This window comes from Gopherus evgoodei, chromosome 1 (genome assembly GCF_007399415.2).
Source record: "Gopherus evgoodei ecotype Sinaloan lineage chromosome 1, rGopEvg1_v1.p, whole genome shotgun sequence".
In the NCBI taxonomy this organism is placed as follows: Eukaryota; Metazoa; Chordata; order Testudines; family Testudinidae; genus Gopherus; species Gopherus evgoodei.
In genome coordinates this window covers 361354292-361372831 of record NC_044322.1, presented here as the reverse complement: position 1 = coordinate 361372831, position 18540 = coordinate 361354292, and the positions used below count along the sequence as shown (strand labels likewise).

Here is an 18540-nt window from a genome sequence, read left to right as displayed (position 1 = left end):
TCCTGCTGCTACCAGGTCCAGTTCTGGAGGATCTTGACTGTGCATCAGTAAAGAAGACGCATTGAGGGGGAACAGAGGATGGCAGCTGAATCCCAGTGGGGCAGAACCCCCCATTTCTACTTGAAGTCAGTGGGAGCTGAAAACCGGGCACTTGTTTTCTTTTCTAGCTGGGAGGGCAAGGCTGGTTTGAAGCTAATTGCTTCAAAGTTAGACTAAGGGCATTGGCTACTTTAGCTTAGCTTGTTCTAAACTCAGATTTAACACAATCCCTATCAGCCTACCCATCGCCGCTATCTATATCGCCTCTATTACAATGGGGCCTGGGCATCTCATACTCAGAACGGTCCTGTAACGTGGGCAGTGCTAGGCACCCCAGTTTACAGATAATGAACAGGAGCACAGAGAATTGAATCCAGGTGTCCTGAGTCGCATCCTAGCCATATGACCAAAGTTTTGGAAAGGAACCTCTCCCAGGTAGCAAACGGGCAGGGTGCAACAGGCTTCTTTTGAAGGGCTAGGACCTAGCATATGGATGGAAAGTCATTGTCATCCTAATATTGTCATAGAATTCTGTACTGTTACAGCCCCTACAACTGTCCCACAGCCTTCTTCCACCTGGCTGATCCCTTAGAAGCAAAACTCCTGACACAAGGCACTGTTAACCTGTGGAACTCGTCGCCATGGGATGTTGAACTGGCAAAAGTATAACCGGGTTCAAAAAAGAATTGGATAAGTACGTGGAGGAGAGGTCCAGCAATGGCTATTAGCCAAAATGGTCAGGGATGCCACCTGTCCATATACCTGACACATGAGCCCAGATTCTCAGAAGTTGGGTGCCTAAAGTGAGATGCCCCAAAGCCTAAAAGTCCCTATTTAGCCAACTTACTAAGTGGGCCAATGTTTCGTGTGGGGCCTCAGCACTTCTGAAAATCAGGCCTCTTACTGAGTTGCCTAAATATTGACTTCACTGCCTAATCAGGCTGCTAACTTCTGAAAAGCTTAGTGTACAGCTGTGCTTTGTACTTCGTGCGTATTTTGTTCAGTCCTGCTGTTTGGCTCTTGCTAGCCAATGAAGACATGAGACAGACCCTCAGACAGGCTTTCCGCTATTAAAGCCAAGTAGTGGGGAATGTGAGTTGATAAAGAAGCAGATGACTGAGGGTCTTCTATACACTAGTGAAGGCTCAATCACTTTATAAAGGGGTAATATGCTAACGAAGATACCTCTTCAAAGCCTGGCTGTAATTTCATGTTTAACATACATGCCTATAAAACCCCCATATTACACGTTTAATAGCTGCACTTATGTCTGGAGCAGTTATGTAGTCTATATTTCTAGTTTAACAAATCATCTTTCTCCCCTAACATTGCAGAGGTCTGATTAATAAGTCCCTGTCTGCTGGGCTCTTCATTCATAAAAGCTAAAGGTTTTAGCGTGAAATCTTTGCCTTTCAGTGAGTGTGCTTGTCTGTCTTCAGCCCTTCCGACTGCAGGTCCAAGGAAGGAGGGACTTGTAAAGCAAAAAGAAAATCTTAAGGTTCCTTTGGAGATCTGACTAAATCCTGGTTGCTTTTGAGGTGTAAAACCGGCTCCTGTCGCTAAATTGAACAAGAGGGGAAGACGGTGATTCTGCGAGCAGTAAAGATGTCTTCATAAATCACACCTGCCAGCACAGTTCATTTTTGCGGAGCCTCGTTCATTACAGTGAATATGAATCAGCAGCTGCAGCGGCCAGGAAAATTTAAAAAAAAAGAGATTTACTGACAAGGGAAATGGGGGAGGGGAATTAATTTGCATTGTCACAGTTCAGAGCAACTGCACCCCTCTCTCCCTGGGGTCCAGCACGGGCTCCTACTCTGAGGCCTCCAGCACCCCAGCTGTCACCTCCCCTGGGCAGAGACTGCATCTCTCTCCCTCTTGACCAGTGTATTTCCAGGTTACACAAGTCCTTTGCACTGTGAGTTCCCCAGCAAGTCAGACTGCCTCAGCAGCCCTGCTTTGGCTGCCTTTGCCTCAGAAGTGATAACAGTGCAATTACCATAGAATCATAGAGTATCAGGGTTGGAAGGGACCTCAGGAGGTCATCTAGTCCAACCCCCTGCTCAAAGCAGGACCAACACCAACTAAATCATCCCAGCCAGGGCTTTGTCAAGCCTGACCTTAAAAACCTCTAAGGAAGGAGATTCCACCATCACCCTAGGTAACCCATTCCAGTGCTTCACCACCCTCCTAGTGAAATAGTTTTTCCTAATATCCAACCTAAACCTCCCCCATTGCAACTTGAGACCATTACTCCTTGTTCTATCATCTGCCGCCACTGAGAACAGTCTGATCCATCCTCTTTGGAACCCCCTTTCAGGGAGTTGAAAGCAGCTATCAAATCCCCCCATAGTCTTCTTTTCTGCACACTGAACAATCCCAGTTCCCTCAGCCTCTCCTCAGAAGTCATGTACTCCAGGCCCCCTAGTTTAGTGGTCCTGCTGAGAGCAGGGGGTTGGACTAGATGACCTCCTGAGGTCCCTTCCAACCCTGATATTCTATGATTCATCAATGGCTATTAGCCAGGATGAGGAGGGATGCAAAACCATGCTCTCAAGTGTCCCTAGCCTCTGTTTGCCAGAAGATGGGAATTAGCGACGGGATGCATCACTTGATTACCTGTTCTGTTCATTCCCTAGGGGCACCTGCCATTGGCCACTGTCAGAAGACAGGATACTGGGCTAGATGAACCATTGATCTGACGCCGTATAGCCATTTTTATGTTTGGTCCCGTCCCCCGGCTGACCCAAATTTGTGTGAGTGGAGTTGTGACCTCCACTCACACACAATGCCACTCACTCAAATTTGACCTCCCTGGACTCCCGTCGCCATGGTGGCGGGGCCAAAGCTCAGTCGCACTGGGACCCCTGAGGTTGTGGTGCCTGGAGCAGGGAGGCGAGCCCACAGGTGCTGACACATGACCCAATTTTGGTTCCTGACCCCTGGGTTGAGAAACCCAGATCTAGAACATTATTTGAAAGAGTCCCTGGCCAGGTCTTCTCCCTAGAGACATTACGTACAATCCCACAATGTTACATAGACATTTGTGTTAATACAACGAATTTCTAAGATACTGAAACTTAACTCACTAAGGTTTAATGTAATTCAATCAGATTTGCCCAAAATATTGCAGGAAATGGTCATATCTACCACACGCAGGTCAAGAGCATGGGACAGATCCAAAGCCCGCTGAAGTCATGGGGAGGAAAAAGCCCATTGACTAGGAGGGGATTTGATCAGGCTCTTTGAGAGCAAAGTCATGGAGAGCGAGAGCGGTGGGGCCAGAAAAGACCCTTTACCTCGCTGGCTTAGGACTTTGAAACATTTAGACTTTGATGTACTGTGTTGCCTCGTGTGCCTCGGTAATAGCAAATCCCCGAATTGTGCAATCTTTGCAGCAAGACTCTGTAGGGGGAGGACTATATGAATTTGTGGAAGAAAACATAAATGAAGACGCTCCTCTGCCTTTTCATTACAGTGTTAGTTTGCTTCATCTCCGACTCCGTAGCCAGCTGGAGGCAGGCTCAGCTCGCCTGGAATCATTGTGATGGAGCGGCAGATGCGGGTGCTGGCACATGCTGTTGCCATTGGAGTGGAGGTTTTCTTCCTTCGACAGGTCTCCAGGGCATGCTGGGTTCTGTGCTTCAAACAACTGCAAGCGACCTGCTTTTCTAACGCCTACCCGCTCAATCAATCAAAAGCCACTTTCCACCACTGGGAGTTACGCCTGCTTCCAAATTGCTGGAGAGGCACAGCCTGCATTTTGAAGGCTACATGTGAACACACACATTTTTGCCTGACAGCACTGTCCATAGGGCGCTGACTCTGTGGGTGCTCCGGGGCTGGAGCACCCACCAACAGACCCCGTGGATCAGCACGTCCTACTCCCTCCCTGTGCCTCCCGCTCGCCACGAAGAACTATTTCATGGCATACAGGAAGCTGGCAGAGCGAGGAAGCAGCGTGCTCGGGGGAGAGAGTTGAACTGAGTGGGAAGAGGTGAGGCAGGGGTGGAGTGGGGCTGGGCAGAGACAAAGTGGGGCTGGAGCCTGGGGGACGGGGTGGAGTAGGGGCGGGGCCAAGGACTCTTTGGCACTTTTGAACGTTGGTGCCCGTGGCACTGTCCCAATTGCTGCTTCTCCTTGTATGCATTTATAGACTCATAGAATATCAGGGTTGGAAGAGACCTCCGGAGGTATCTAGTCCAACTTCTTGCTCAAAGCAGGACCAATCCCCAACTAAATCATCCCAGCCAGGGCTTTATCAAGCCTGACCTTAAAAACTCCTAAGGAAGGAGATTCCACCACCTCCCTGGGTAACCCATTCCAGTGCTTCACCAGCCTCCTAGTGAAAAAGCTTTTCTCAGCCTCCAGGAGACTGTTTAATGCTAAAACAATCCATCTCGCCTGATTTTATAATTACCGTCCTTAGCACCTTTCAGCTACAGATCTCAAACACTTTGCAGAAGTGGCTGGAGTCATATTCCCTGGAAAAGCACCAAGTGGTACAAAACTCAGCAGTCTGTCTGCTTAGCAACAAGATACCGGTGCACCGCGCTCTGGAATCCTTAACGATATCCAAAACCATTCCACTATGTGTGCAGTGTTGTAGCTGTGTCGGTCCCCAGATATTAGAGAGAGAGGATGGGTGAGGTAATGTCTTTTACTGGTTTAACTTCTGTTGGTAAGAGAGAGAAGTTTACGCAGAGCTCTTTGTCCTGTCTGGGAAACATGCTCAGAGGGTCACAGCTAAACACTAGGTGGAACAGATCAGTTTAGCGTAAGTAATTACCATATGTTGGGAACCATTCAAGCTGGAGTGGCCAGTTAACCCCCCCCCCCCATCACAGGTGGAAATAGAGGGAGGGATGCAGCAATGGGAGGGAGGGGTTTAATGTGCTATGGATTGTTGTACTGAGCCATAAATCCAGTGTCTCTAGGCAGTCCATGATTTTTAGTGTTTAGCAAAGGTATGAATTTAAGCTCCCAGGCTTGTCTTCTGAAAGTGTTTTGCAGGTTTCCTTTGAGGAAAAACCCTTGCTAGCATCGAGTGTCCAATTTTACAAGGTGCAAAGCCTCCCAGGCATTAACGCTTTAACTAGGGCTGAAGGTACTGCCTTTGTTAGCATAAATAAGACACTAAAGCTTTTCTCTTCTCTAGCCGGACGACCTGCAGACACCTAAGATTGGCCCTCACAGGCCAGGCACTATCCCCACTTTACAGATGGGAAAGCTGAGGCACAAGATAAGGACAGTTACCTGTTCCATAAATGGCGTTCTTCGAGATGTGTTGCTCAGATGTATTCCACAGTGGGTGTGCGTGCTCGCCACGTGCACCAGTGCAGGAAGTTTTTCCCTTAGCAGTACCTGTACGGGGGGGGGGAGCATGCACACCTACTGTGGAATACATGTGAGCAATCACTCAAAGAAGAACCTAGCCCCACAAGGCCAGGGGAGTGGCAGAGAACGGAATATAAGCTGCGGTTGTGGATCCCTCAAGAAGGATTTGGTGGAAATCTGTCTTTAACCCTTGACCCTGCGCTATCCTGACACTGGCCTGAGAGCTGCTCTCAGTTGCAGTGGCTGCTCTGATCCCAAGGGGCCACGCCAAGCAGCCGGCATTGACTGCAGGAGAAGGGTTAGCCTAAGAGTTGCTACGCCAGCTCCATACCACACAAGATTCCTCAGGGTCTCATGGCCAGGCAGACATACCAGCTTCTGGGCCATTTTCCATTGTGGAAGCAACTTAAAGGGAGTTGGGGCCTAGATCTTCTGATGCCAACACCTGGACCTTAAACTGTGTTTCCTCTCATAGGCTCCTGTCCTGAAGTGGAATCTGCTAGTCCTGGGCTCCAGGCCCAGTGGGGTCCCAGTGACACGTGTTCATGCTCATGCTTGCTCACGGGTAGGAACACTTAATACACATACAAGAAAAGTGTAGGTGACCCAGGGCATGAAAATGAAACTCATCATTAGAGATTTTTTTTTTATGAGGAGCAGCAATAGCTCAAAAGCTTGAAATATTTGCTGGGATCTGTCCAAACGGCAAGGTTTGCTGGGGACCCTGCTCTTTCCTTAATTAGCTATTGTTTGTCAAGCGCTAAGTATTATTGATTAGGGCTCTGATCCTGAGTCAGGATCCACCAACTCAGACCCCTGCACCCCAGGGGAGTCAAGGTGACTACGTGTGTGACTAAAATTAGCCATGTGCAGGATGTGACTCTAAATGATCACAGCTGGGAATGAAAGTATAGACATTAAAATACAAGTGATCTTCAGAAGCCCAATTCTGGCACCTTTACTGCCACGAAGTACGCCTTGAGTAGCCCCCTTGCTCTCAGTAGGACAACTTGTGGATTAAGGTCCTGATCTGTGTGGGCAGACGCTGTACCAGCACAAAGCCCCAAAGTCAGCGTGTGTGAATCCATTTGCAGAGTCAGGGTTAAGATAACACTCCACAGGGAGAGTGAGGGGGTCAGAATCAGACCCCCAATATGTTTGCAGCCATTCAGTGTCTGTCCCTAGAATAAAGTGAATCAAAGGCAATCAAGGACATACTCTCTTTGTAGCAAAAAAGCGCTTTACCTCTACTGTAAAAAAATTATTATTTACTGTGACAGCTGCCAAATTAACAGCATATTATGCAGCGCATTCAATTAGACAAGCTCCCGAGGGAACAGAAGTTAGCCACCACTGGAATGCAACAATATTCTTTAAACAGGTATTTTTGGAAACAGATTTGTCCTTTCTCTTGCCATATTGTAGAAACGACCAACAACAGCCCTGCAATTAGTATCTGATCTGACTGTGCAGCTGTGTTAAATATACATTTTTGGTAACTAGCTGAGATTGTTGGGCCTTCTTAAGAGAGATGCAAATACCTGGGCTTTTATACCCAGCCAAGAGCCCATAGGGTGGGTTTTCATAGTTCACACAGTTGTTCCCTATGAGTTTAGTATGTTCTGGAGTGACTAAGGCCCGCTTCTCCCATGCTTTGCATCTTGCAGTTATTTACCCCTATGCAGAAGCATTTTTACACTCATTTTGCACAGCTGTAAAAGACTGCAAGGGGTAAAGTGCTGGAGAATCAGGCCATTTAAAATCCCATCCTTTGTCCACCACAAAGTGCGCAGCAGGTTGGACTAGATGGCTACCGTCGGTGCTGGAACAGGGGTACTGCCATGCCCCAGGGCTTGAAGTAGTAATAACCCAAATCCAGGGTTTCTGTCTTCAGCACCTCCCACTATAAAAAACTGTTCCACCACCACTGATGCCTATGGATCCTATCCACCTTTAGCCTCATTTGTAAATTGCTTTTCCTTTAGCCCTCAAAAGTTTCCAGTGGCTTTGCAAGAGGGAATAATATCTAGATTTTACTTCAATACCTATGGATCTAATCAAAACCCCTTGCAATCAATGGAAAGATTGCCACTGACTGCCACGGGCTGTGGCTCAGGCTCTTAGCTTGTGGATGCTTTCCAGTCCTGACATTAGACAATGTCTCAGGGAACTACCAGCCACAATGACGCCATTTTTTAGCTCAGCTCTAAGCTCAGAGGGCCAGCAAAGGTCATTGTGATGGATCCTTTCTGACGTCTGGGAGTTTGTGGGACTAAATCTTAACTCATGCTTGCTAATCACTGCCCACCTAACTGTAGTTTGTCTAGTCCAAATAGAGATAAGACCCTTGTCTTAATGGCTAACAAACACACTTTCCATACCTTTGCTTCAGGCCATTTCTCCTTGCCACCATCACCCAAAACCATGATGAATGGCCTTCCTTTGTATTTAAGGAAGTATTTCCAAACAGAGATCCTCCTGGCTGTGTGTGCTTCATGCCAGTCTTCTTTTTGCATAACTCATGAGCAGTGCAGTTTTTTTTCCATCTCTCCCCATGTATTAGCACTGTCTGGTGGTTAGAATAGGGGACCGGGAGCCAGGACTTCTGGGTTCTAGTCTCAACGCTACACCCTGTGAGACTGGCAAATCATTCCACCTCTCATTTTATCCATCTGTAAAATGGGATTAATAATTAATTTCACAGGTTGGGTGAAAAGCTACATAAATTATCTGTGAAGTGCTGAATCTTGAGTTCACAAAGCAAGAAACCATAGTCTTGGGCATTGCTTCTGACTGCTGAATGTTTACTTGGGGGAAAAAAGTGAAATTAACCAGCTTGTACTACTGCCCTCTGTAAAACTCAGAGACTTAAGCCATATCCACACTACAACGTTAAGTCGACTTTATGTAAGTTAACAGCACGTCTCTGAATTAAGCAAGTCAATCTTGTGTGTCCACGGCATGCTTGCATTGATGCACGGTGCACTGCACAGCAGGTAGCTAGTGCAAATGGAATTTTGGGTAGGGCTTGCAATGCCTCATGGGACCAAAACATTGGGAACCTGGTATTAGCCGCCAGTGATGCACTTTCCTCCCTCCCTGAGATCAACGGCAAACAAACCAAGTTCTTTTCGCATCTTTTAGCCGTGCAGCTGCCATAGCCCAATAAGCATGGGCCCCCGCTCAGCTGTGCACTCTTGTGAGCATTTCAAACAAACACCTTGTGCCTTAGCCTGCAGTATTTCTACGGCCAAGACAGGAGCCACCAAGTGGAACATTGCAATGTCACACAAGCAGCCCTGCTGCAGGCCATAGAGGGAACAAGTCGCAGCTGGTGGTGGCAGTCGCACATCTGCTGAACACAGTTGTGTACCCTTTCAGGTCCCGGGGAACAAGCACTGATTGGTGGGACCAGATCGTTATGCAGATGTGGGATGAGGAGCAGTGACTGCAGAACTTTTGAATGTGGAAGGCCACATTCCAGGAACTTTCCCCAGCCCTGAGGCACAGCAATGCTAAAATGAGAGCTGCTCTGAGAGTGGAGAAGCAAGTAGTGATCGTTCTATGGAAGCTTGCAACACCAGACTGGTACCTGTCAGTGGGGAATCAAGTTGCAGCTGGTAAATCCACCATGGGAGCTGCTGTGATCCAAGTGTGCAGGGCCATTAATTGACTTCTGCTAAGAAGGGCAGTGACAACATGCAGACCATAGTGGATGGTGCTGCCATGATGGGGTTCCCTAACGGCAGTGGGACGGTAGATGGCATGCACATCCCAATCTTGGCACCAGACCACTTTGCCAAAGCATATATAAACTGAAAAGGCTACTTCTCAATGGTGTTGCAAGTGCTGGTGGATCACAGGGACCAGTTCACCAATGTCAATGCGGGATGATCAGGAAAGGTGCATGAGGTGCGCATCTTTAGGAACACAGGTCAGTTCAGAAAGTTGCAAGCAGGGACTTTCTGTTCAGACTGCAAAATAACCATTGATTAGGTTGCCATGCCAATTGTGATCCTGGGAGACCCAGCCTACCCCTTGCTCCCATGGCTCATGAAACCATACCAGCCCCCTGGGCAGCAGGAAGGACATTTAAGAGGTCATTGGTGCTGTTTGCTTACGAGGTTAGACCTCAGTGAAAGCAATATCCCCATTGCTATTGCTGCCTGCTTTGTGCGCCATAATATCTGTGAAACAAAGAGAAAAAAGTTTCTGCTGGGGGTGGGGTGGGTTGAGGCTGAGCACTTGGCAGACAAGTTTGAGCAGCCAGATTCCAGGGCAGAGCCCAACAAGGGGCTCTGCATCTCTGTGAGGTTTTGAAAACCAGTTTCAGCAATGAATCACAGTAATGTGACACTTATCTGTGGTGTTCCCTACCAAACGCTCCCTTCCATTCCTTTTTCTCCCCTGTAAATTCCACCCCCACCAAGCACCATGTGGGGAATGAACAAAGAGCCTTTTTTTTTCTCAATCCATTTTGTTTTATTATGCACACAAACACAGACAGCGAAAAAAGTAAGATAACCTTGGGCAAAAGGACTGATAAGATTGTGAGGGGAGAAACAAGGAAAGTTTGTTTGAGGGTGCACTGCAGTAATCACAGAAGAGCTGAGAATGGGTGCTTCACTGTGTTTTTATAATACATCTCTACCCCAACATAACGTAGTCGCTTTATAGGTGAAACACCATTAGATCGGGGTAGTGGTGGCAGGGCTGCAGCAGTGATTTAAAGAGCCCGGGGCTCTGGCCGCAGAGAGCCCAGGCCCTTTAAATCGCTGGCAGAGCCCTGCTGCCACAACCCCAGTGTAGCAGCAGCAGGGCTCCAGCAGTGATTTAAAGGGCCATGGGCTCCCCGCAGCAGCCGGAGCCCCAGACCCTTTAAAGTGCCACCAGAGCCCTGCTGCTACCGCGCTGTACACGAACCTGTGTTATATCGGGTCGTGTTATAGTGGGGTAGTGGGGTTGTCAAGGTATGATTTTCCACTCTGAACCTTAGCGTCCAAAAGATGGGGTACCGGCCTGAACCCCTCTAAGCTTAATTACCAGCTTAGAAATGATAGAGCTGCCACCACCCAAAAATATAGTGTTTTGGGTCACTTTATGACTCCCCAAACTTTTCCCTGGGGACCCCAAGACCCAAACCCCCTTGGATCTTAACACAAGGAAAGTAAACCCTTTCCCCCACCGATGCCTCTCCCAGGCGTCCCCTCCCTGGGTTATCCTGGAGAGACTATAAAGATTCAAGCTCCGTGAATTTAAAACAAAGAGGAAATTCGCCTTCCTCCCTCCTCTTTTCCCCTTCACCACTCCCTGAGAGAGAGACAGATTCCTAATACAGAGAGAAATCAGGCTTTTCCTCCCCCCTTCTTTTTTTTTTTCCCCACCAATTTTTTGGTGAGTGCAGACCCCCTCCCCTTGAGTCTTAGACAAGGGAAAAATTAATCAAAAGAAAAAGCTTTTAATAAAAGAAAGAAAAAGTAAAAAATTATTTTTGTAATATCAAGATGAAAAAATGTTACAGGGTCTTTTAGCTTATAGAGAATAGAGAGAATCCTCCCCCCAGCACAATACAAGTTGCAGCAAACAGAAATACAATTCTTCCAGCAAAATACACATTTGCAATAAAGAAAAATAATTAAAAGATTAAACTGCCTTTCTAACTAGTACTTACTAAATTTAGCAGAAGAGACTTTTTCAGAAAGATTGGAGGAACCTGGATGCATGTCTGGCCTCTCCTAGCCCCCAGAGAAAACAAAGCAAAACCCAAAAAAATAAACAAAGGCTTCCCGCTACTGAGATTTGAAAGTATCTTGTCTTCTGATTGGTCCTCTGGTCAGGTGTTCCAGGTATACTGAGCTAATTAACCCTTTACAGGTAAAAGAGACATTAACCCTTAACACCTGTCATAAACAGTGGGTATTTATTAAGTTCAGTATATTGGATTTATGCCTTACATGCCATGATCTGTTGTTCTTTTTTTTGTCTAATTTAGATTTTATAGGCCCTGGCCGAATTCTGATCAGTTACATTGGGGTAAATCCAGAGCAGTTCCACAAGCAAAGTTTAATCCACTCTGGTATAACAGATCATATCATGTCTTCTCACATTTGCAAAGTGCATGCACATGCAATAGGGCTTCACAGTGCAAGCTTATCAGAGCGGGTTATTTGTTCAGTAAATATAACAAAGTAAATATATATAGTCATATAAATTAATAATGAAAAAGGTTAATGTCTGAGTTTTGTTTAATATTGAGGTTCCATTTCTATTATATATGGCAAAAACAGATCTCAGCATAATCAGAAAATAGTTAAAACTTTAGCAAAATCAAATTAAAGATTTTTTCTGATTATTCCTTTGTGAGTTGTTTGTTTCAATATACATGTATATTAAAAATAACTTCTATAAAAGATTGCCTTGGAATTAAGTAGTTTCTCTTCCTCACTTAAATCTAAGTATCACATTAAATCTCTCTTAGCAAAAACTAATTCAGCAGTCCTGTACTATAAGCAACATTATCATCAGAGGCCTTCAAGCTTCCACACCTCAATTAAATCAGTGAAATAGAAAAAATATCCCTGGAAGGTCTGATCACATGAATCTCGGGGAAAATTCTGTGGCATTTCCAAGTAGGGGAGCATCTGGGGAAATCATTTCTAGCTCTGGGAAAAGCAGAAAGTACTTTTTAATAAAAGTTATAAATAAATAAACTTTTTTTTAAAGAGAAGAGTGATTCAGAATTAATCAGAGATGGATTCAGAAAGATAATATCCTTCGATAGACTTTTCTTTGTGTGTGTGTGAAATTATATCAAAACCAGTATTCAAGTTAGATCAAGCCTCTGCAGAAAGGGGCTTGATCAGGGCAATGCCTCAGCTGATGTCAACCATCAAGGGTTTGTCTTTTTCCGCCCTGATGGGATTGGAGGTAGGACGGGTTTGGTGTCGGAGCCTGGTCGGTTTGCAATCTGGGGCACACGAGAAGAACTGGACTTGGATTTGCTGGCTTTTTTTTCAAGAGTGTCACTACAAAGTTCAGCGTCTGCAAGGATTAATGAACAAGTTAGTAAGCAATTTCAAGGAAGTAAAGATTGTTCTCACTGAACAACACTATATAATCCTGCCATTGGCCTTCCTTTCTGGTACCCTACTTCTTCGCAAGCACTACAGCAAGCAGACATTCTTTCAAAACTTGCACCAGCTGAGAAATCTGCGTGTGATTCAACTGGAACTTTCCCAGTGGAGAGCGGATCTATACCGAGCCTGTGACCCCTAGTTCAAATGATCTTATAGGGCCAAAGGAAAAGGAAGATGTCGTCTTGCTGGGGAACTCAGCCCAGAGAGCAGAATGGGGGCATGAGGCACCCGAACTACAACTCCCATGAAGCATCACAGCAAAATTTTCTAACTGAAATTTTTTTGTATTTTGTTTTTCAAGAAAAAGTTGAAATTTTCCACAAAATTTATTTAGCTGAAAACTCAATTTTCTGTTGAAAAACAGTTACCAGGAAATTTTCAACCAGTCCCAGTGCCTACCCCTAATTCATAGACGTAGAAAGTTAACTACATGCCTACATTTATTCCCACCACTTGGTGTTCTTAAGACATGTAATATTAGAAGTTGAGACAATGTAATTGCACTGTAATCTGGATTTACTAATACCTGATACTCAGACCTCAGTGGCTCAGGAACCAAATTAGCGAGCAACATAAGCCAAAAGAGCCACAGTCATGCGAGTTCATTGTTTCATTTACTACAGTACTATATATTCCTATCTAAACACTATGAAAGGGGAAATATTTAGTTTTTATATATATTATATGCATATACTTAAATATATATTATTCTCAAAGCAAAATGGCTGACCAAGTATTATTATTTTATAAACTACAATTAGTTAATAACAGAGAAAAAGCATCCTGATTGGTTAATAGCTTAGATCGGTTAATAATTAAATCACAGTGTTTTAATATCATGTGCTGCAAAGAGCCGCGGATGCCACATTAAAGAGCCACTTGCGAGCCTCAGTCTGAGTATCACTGACCGAGACAATAACTACCGTACCCTTATTACAAAGGCTGAGCAAAAAAGTAGATTTGGGAAACAATTCAGACCTTTCAAACTTTCCATTCCATTGCTGATTCCTCCAGTGTCCCCACATTCTGCATTGGCTTCTTCGGAGTATCGAGGACTAGGAACTGGGCTCCGGGCAGACAAGCTTTCTGTAGAAAATGCACCAGCTGAGGACATTATAGATAATCCAGTAGTGGCACGTGATTCTCTGGAGCTGAGAGTGAGAATGGATTTATTCTTTCATGGTAATAAAAACCATACACTGTGAGTTTGTTTAACATGACTTCAATGACACCAGTAATATTGTCGATCAGGAGCCTGAAATAAATCATCAGACTCAGCAGTTACACAGCACTTTTTCCACACATGACAACACTCCTTTGGAGGTAGTAAACAAAACTGCCAGCACCCACTTTAATTTGAATGTATTTAATCAATCACCGATTGGGAAAGAAAAACAGAGGTTCATGCTACGGAGTGAATCAGCTGGAGAGATGGGATTCGAACTCAAAGAGTTCCTGTTTGCCAGTTCTATGTTCAGCATAATAAACAGTGTCTCTCAGTGAGTGATTTTGGGATAAAATGAAGAATTTACAAAAATGACAAAGATCTATTTAGTTAATAGAAGATCTGTGAGGCTCATAAGGAAATTTTAACGTTGTCTAGAAGACACATCCAGGCAGAATCAAAGGATGGTTTTGTGGTCAAGGCCCTGAACTGGGATTTAGAAGATCTGGTTTCAGTTTCCAGCTCTGGCACAGACTCTCAAGGTGATTTTGGGCCAGTCACTTAGTCTCTTTCTCCCTCAGTTCCCCTTCTGTAAAAGGAAATGAATAATACCTCCTTTGTTCCACACTTTCTTGGTCTTGTCTATTTAGAGTGTACACTCCTCAAAGAAAGGACCATCTCTGACCATGCATATGTACAGTGCCTAGCACAATGGGCACTGGAGAAAAAGCACCGCTGTAATACTGCTAATAAATAACCTGGAGGTTGGGTAGCCTATACAGAAGCAGCTGGCAGTCTCACTTCACTCAGGTTTCTGTGGCACAAAGCCACTTCAACATTTGGCTCTACTGTGGGAAATCAACACAGAGGCCAACGCCTGAATGGGCAGCTTGCCTGCAGGTCAACGTGGACACAGATTAGCATGACAATGATAGTCCCTGGGTTGTCACTTGTTCTGGGACTACACAGATTTCAATCTCCAAGAGTGTGAATCCAGCATCTATAACAAACACTTTGTTTAAGGGGAAAAAAATGCCTTGATGCACATTTACTGCAAAGAAGATGTTTCATACCAGTAAATACCCATTGTAAACAAGAAATCACATAGAAACTTTAAGAGACTATAGTAGACATTTGATAAAGTCCATCTTAACACAACAGCTGTTCTGGCCTATTGTGTGAAAGAAAACATTGATTCGTAGATCCTAAAGCCAGAAGGGACCATTTTGGTTATCTAATCTGACCTCCTGCACAAGCCAGGCCAGAGCATTGCGTGGAGTGCAATTACCTATGATAACACTGTGATTAGAATGTCTTTGGGGGAGAAGGAAGAATGGTTTAAGGAGCAGACAGGGTTATGAACTGGCAGAGCCTTTGAAATAAAAAAATAAGGAAATTCAAAATATGAGGGGGAAAGAATCAAAAGAATGAGATACAATAGTGGCATAAAGCCCAGAAAAAAACACCAGCAAATGATCTTTACTGAAGGCCTGATCCTGGTCCATGGACAGCAGTGGAGATTCTGCTATTGACCTCAATCCGAGCAGGATTAAACCCTGAGAAGTCCTAAACATTCACATCTCTTGCTGAAGTCAATGTGACCTGGGGGTGCCCTGCTGAAACAATGTGCTTAACCCTAACAGTGATCTCATTTTAGCTCCCCATAATACCCATCCGGCGTAATTACAGAACGGCAAAGCAGTTACTGGGAGTTGTAAATCCAGGCTAAGATTAAACAGCAGCTTTGGGTTTTTCAAAAATGTCAGTGCCAATGCAAATACTAGTTTCTGAAGGGTCAGCTCCCTGCTCTGCTGTTCTAGAACACGGCCCTGCATCTGTCTCCTAACAAACACGAAAAATAAATAGCATTCAGGTTGGAATTTAACCTCGCGTCGATCTCCATATAGTGTACATGAACATGTCAAGTCTGCCTGCAATGTGATACAATCCAATGCAATAACAGGCAATTCTGAGTTGTCTTACACTGTGTCCCTGAATAGTGACGGATTATGATGTGGCATTTGTGACACAAGATATATAATGAACGACAAGAAAAATGCTTGATGTCTTTCTGTTAACTCATCCCTCACTCCTGGTGAGTTGTAATAAGTCTGTATCAGGGGTTCTACTAGGGTGACCAGATAGCAGTGTGAAAAATCAGAACAGGGAGTGGGGGGTAAGTGACTATATAATAAAAAGCCCAAATATTGGGAAAAACGGGACATCTGGTCGCCCTAGGCTCTACTGATAAGTCTGATACGGGCTGTGCACAAAGTGTCCTGATCCTTGATTGGGCCTGTAGGCATAAATGTAATAAAAATAAACAATCATATATTACAGGAGTTCTGAAAAGTTCCTCAACGTGAAAATAATGCCAGTGAATTGGGTGGGGCAAGCAGGGGTTATATGGCCCCTGTCATCACTGAATCTGATTGCTTGTCAACTCATTGACATTCAGTGGGAATTGGGCAACTAACTGCCATTTGTGCCTTTGAAATATCTCCCCCAGGCATTGCCCCAGCCAAGCATTCTGTAAATCAGTTCTGATCATCTAGTGCATCTTCAACCCCTCACTACAGGGGCACTGGGGAAATAATTAGTGTCTATAGTCAGGTAGGGATGTCCAGGCTTCTCTTCAGAATTTACTTTTCTCCTTTTTTCCTTCCACCAAGACAAATTCCTCACCCCATGACTCTGGTAAAGTGAAAAGAACAGAAAACAAGCATGCTCAAAACAGGACAATAAAGTGGAATAATGAGATCATAGTGCATATAACCAAGATTTATATAAAAAAAATAAAATTGACTGTAATGCGGTCTCATATGTATACTCACTGTAGTGGATGTATCTGTACTGGACTGCAAAACAAATTCTCGAGTCTAAGATACATAATTCCATGTTAACACGTGACAGTGCAGCAATTAGTGTTTTCCATTGCATGTTGTATGGTGGTGATGGGACCATTAACACTAATTAATTAATTTTCTGGGTCAGATCCTCAGCTGATGTAAATCAACCTAGCTCCATCAAAGTCAATGGAGCTGCACTGATTTACACCAGCTGAGCATCTGGCTCTACGTCTGCATTGCCTAAGGGACCAATAACAACCAAAGTTGTTTAGGCCCCTGTGTGAAGATAAGTGGAGCCTCTGACAGAAACTCACACAGCACATTTATGAGGGGAGAGATTAGTAACCGGCAGAGGCTATCATGGGGCTTTCTTCTGTGGGATCATGAAGGGTTGGGCCCGGAAGTTCACCTTACAAGGTAGAGAGGAGATCACAGAAGGAAAAGAAGGCCAGAATCCAGGTCCCTGTGCAGCCACCCATTAGACGTGCTTTGGGCTGGCCCTTGGAGCAGAACCATGGAACGCCCGTTTTCTAGTCACAGACCAGCTACAGTACTGAGCATCACCACACTAAGTGTCAGTGGCCTAGAGGCCTCCTGCTTTTAGGGATAACAGTTGGTTCGGTTTCCATAACAGCTCAAACTAGGGCACTAACTGATGAATGTGATGAATTACACATATGACTTGGACGTTGCCCAATGAGTTCCCCAACTCATTAGTTGGCCCTAATCCCAGAGGTGAGGAGACAGTGCTTTGTTTGCTACGCCTACAGGCCAGTAATTCACATTTGCACCATATGCTTACCGCACGGGATTTTTCATTTTACTGCTTCTGCGATCCCAAATGTTGGATGCATGGAATTGAAAATAAAAGAACATTAATTCACCTCAACACGCAAACCAGAAAAACCCACCACAGGTCTTAGCATCAAGTGTCTGAAGTGATGTTTTACAAAAGTACTAGAGGGAGTGTATACAAGAGCATTGCCATCCTGCCTATGAACAACTCTCATCCAAGCCTTCTTCATTTTTCCTTGCAAGAGGATTTGACAACATGACTGTACATTTTGCTGTAGGCCTGATGCATGCACAGAAAATGAATCAGATTAGCAGTTTGCTTTCTCTCTCCTCACAGTTGTTTTCCCACTGTGTTATTAAGAGCGTTAAATGAAAACACTGCTAAAGTCAAAACACCAAACTGTGCTAGAGTGGAAAGACACATTCGTTCCCATATGTGAAGGGCTTTAACGCTTTTACAACTCATCATAGCTTCACACTCACTTGGGTTATAGGGCTTGCCTCTTTACTGGTGTGGGCAGATGATGCATAATCCCTTGGCAACCTATTATGCACTGTCTCTCTCATGCACTCACTCTGTTCCCTTCAGCACACTCCAATATGGTACAAGTACACAGTACAATCTAATCCACAGAGGCCTACTATTTCAACATTTTTACAGCATGTTCATTAACTTCTGTAATTACAGTGGCTGGCTGGACTGTATACTGGAATGTATGAGCTCTTTAAGATTTAAACAGAACAGTCAGTGTATTTCACCAGCAAGTTTATCCACAAAAAAGCAAGAACTCTGCAGCCTAAAGGACAAGGGATAAAGTGAACTGCTTCATACCCTTTAAAAGGGATTGTGGATGTTTTGCATCTCTCAAGACCAGAGCAAGTCACTGTCTATATACACAAGTTTTCAAGAACTAATTAACACTACCTTTTTAGAAAGGTAAAAAAGACATACAGATCTCTTTCAAACACCCCTGCAAAGGCACTATGGTCTGTGTGGAACGAGAATGGGACTGGCAGTCAGGAACCAATAAATTCTACTCATGGCTTTACCACTGACTCACTGGACAAACAAAGGCAAATTAATTCACCATTCTGTTCCTCAGTTTCCCCTCTCTAAACATGAAGATTAGACTTCCTAGCTCTGTCTCCTACTTGGAGTAGGAGACCGCAGCCTATCTCCCCTCCCTCACAGCAGCAAACAATCACTCAGAGGTTTCCC

At 44.7% G+C, this 18540-nt stretch overlaps 1 protein-coding gene across 1 annotated transcript in view; it reads right to left on the bottom strand.

Moving 5' to 3' along the window:
- Nucleotides 1-11751: 11751 nt before the first annotated feature.
- LRGUK (leucine rich repeats and guanylate kinase domain containing) overlaps nucleotides 11752-18540 on the bottom strand; it is a 79753-nt gene continuing 72964 nt past the window's right edge. The window contains 2 exon segments of the mRNA XM_030575954.1: nucleotides 11752-12417; nucleotides 13491-13663. Coding sequence (XP_030431814.1) covers nucleotides 12266-12417; nucleotides 13491-13663 — 325 coding nt within the window. The 3' untranslated portion in view covers nucleotides 11752-12265.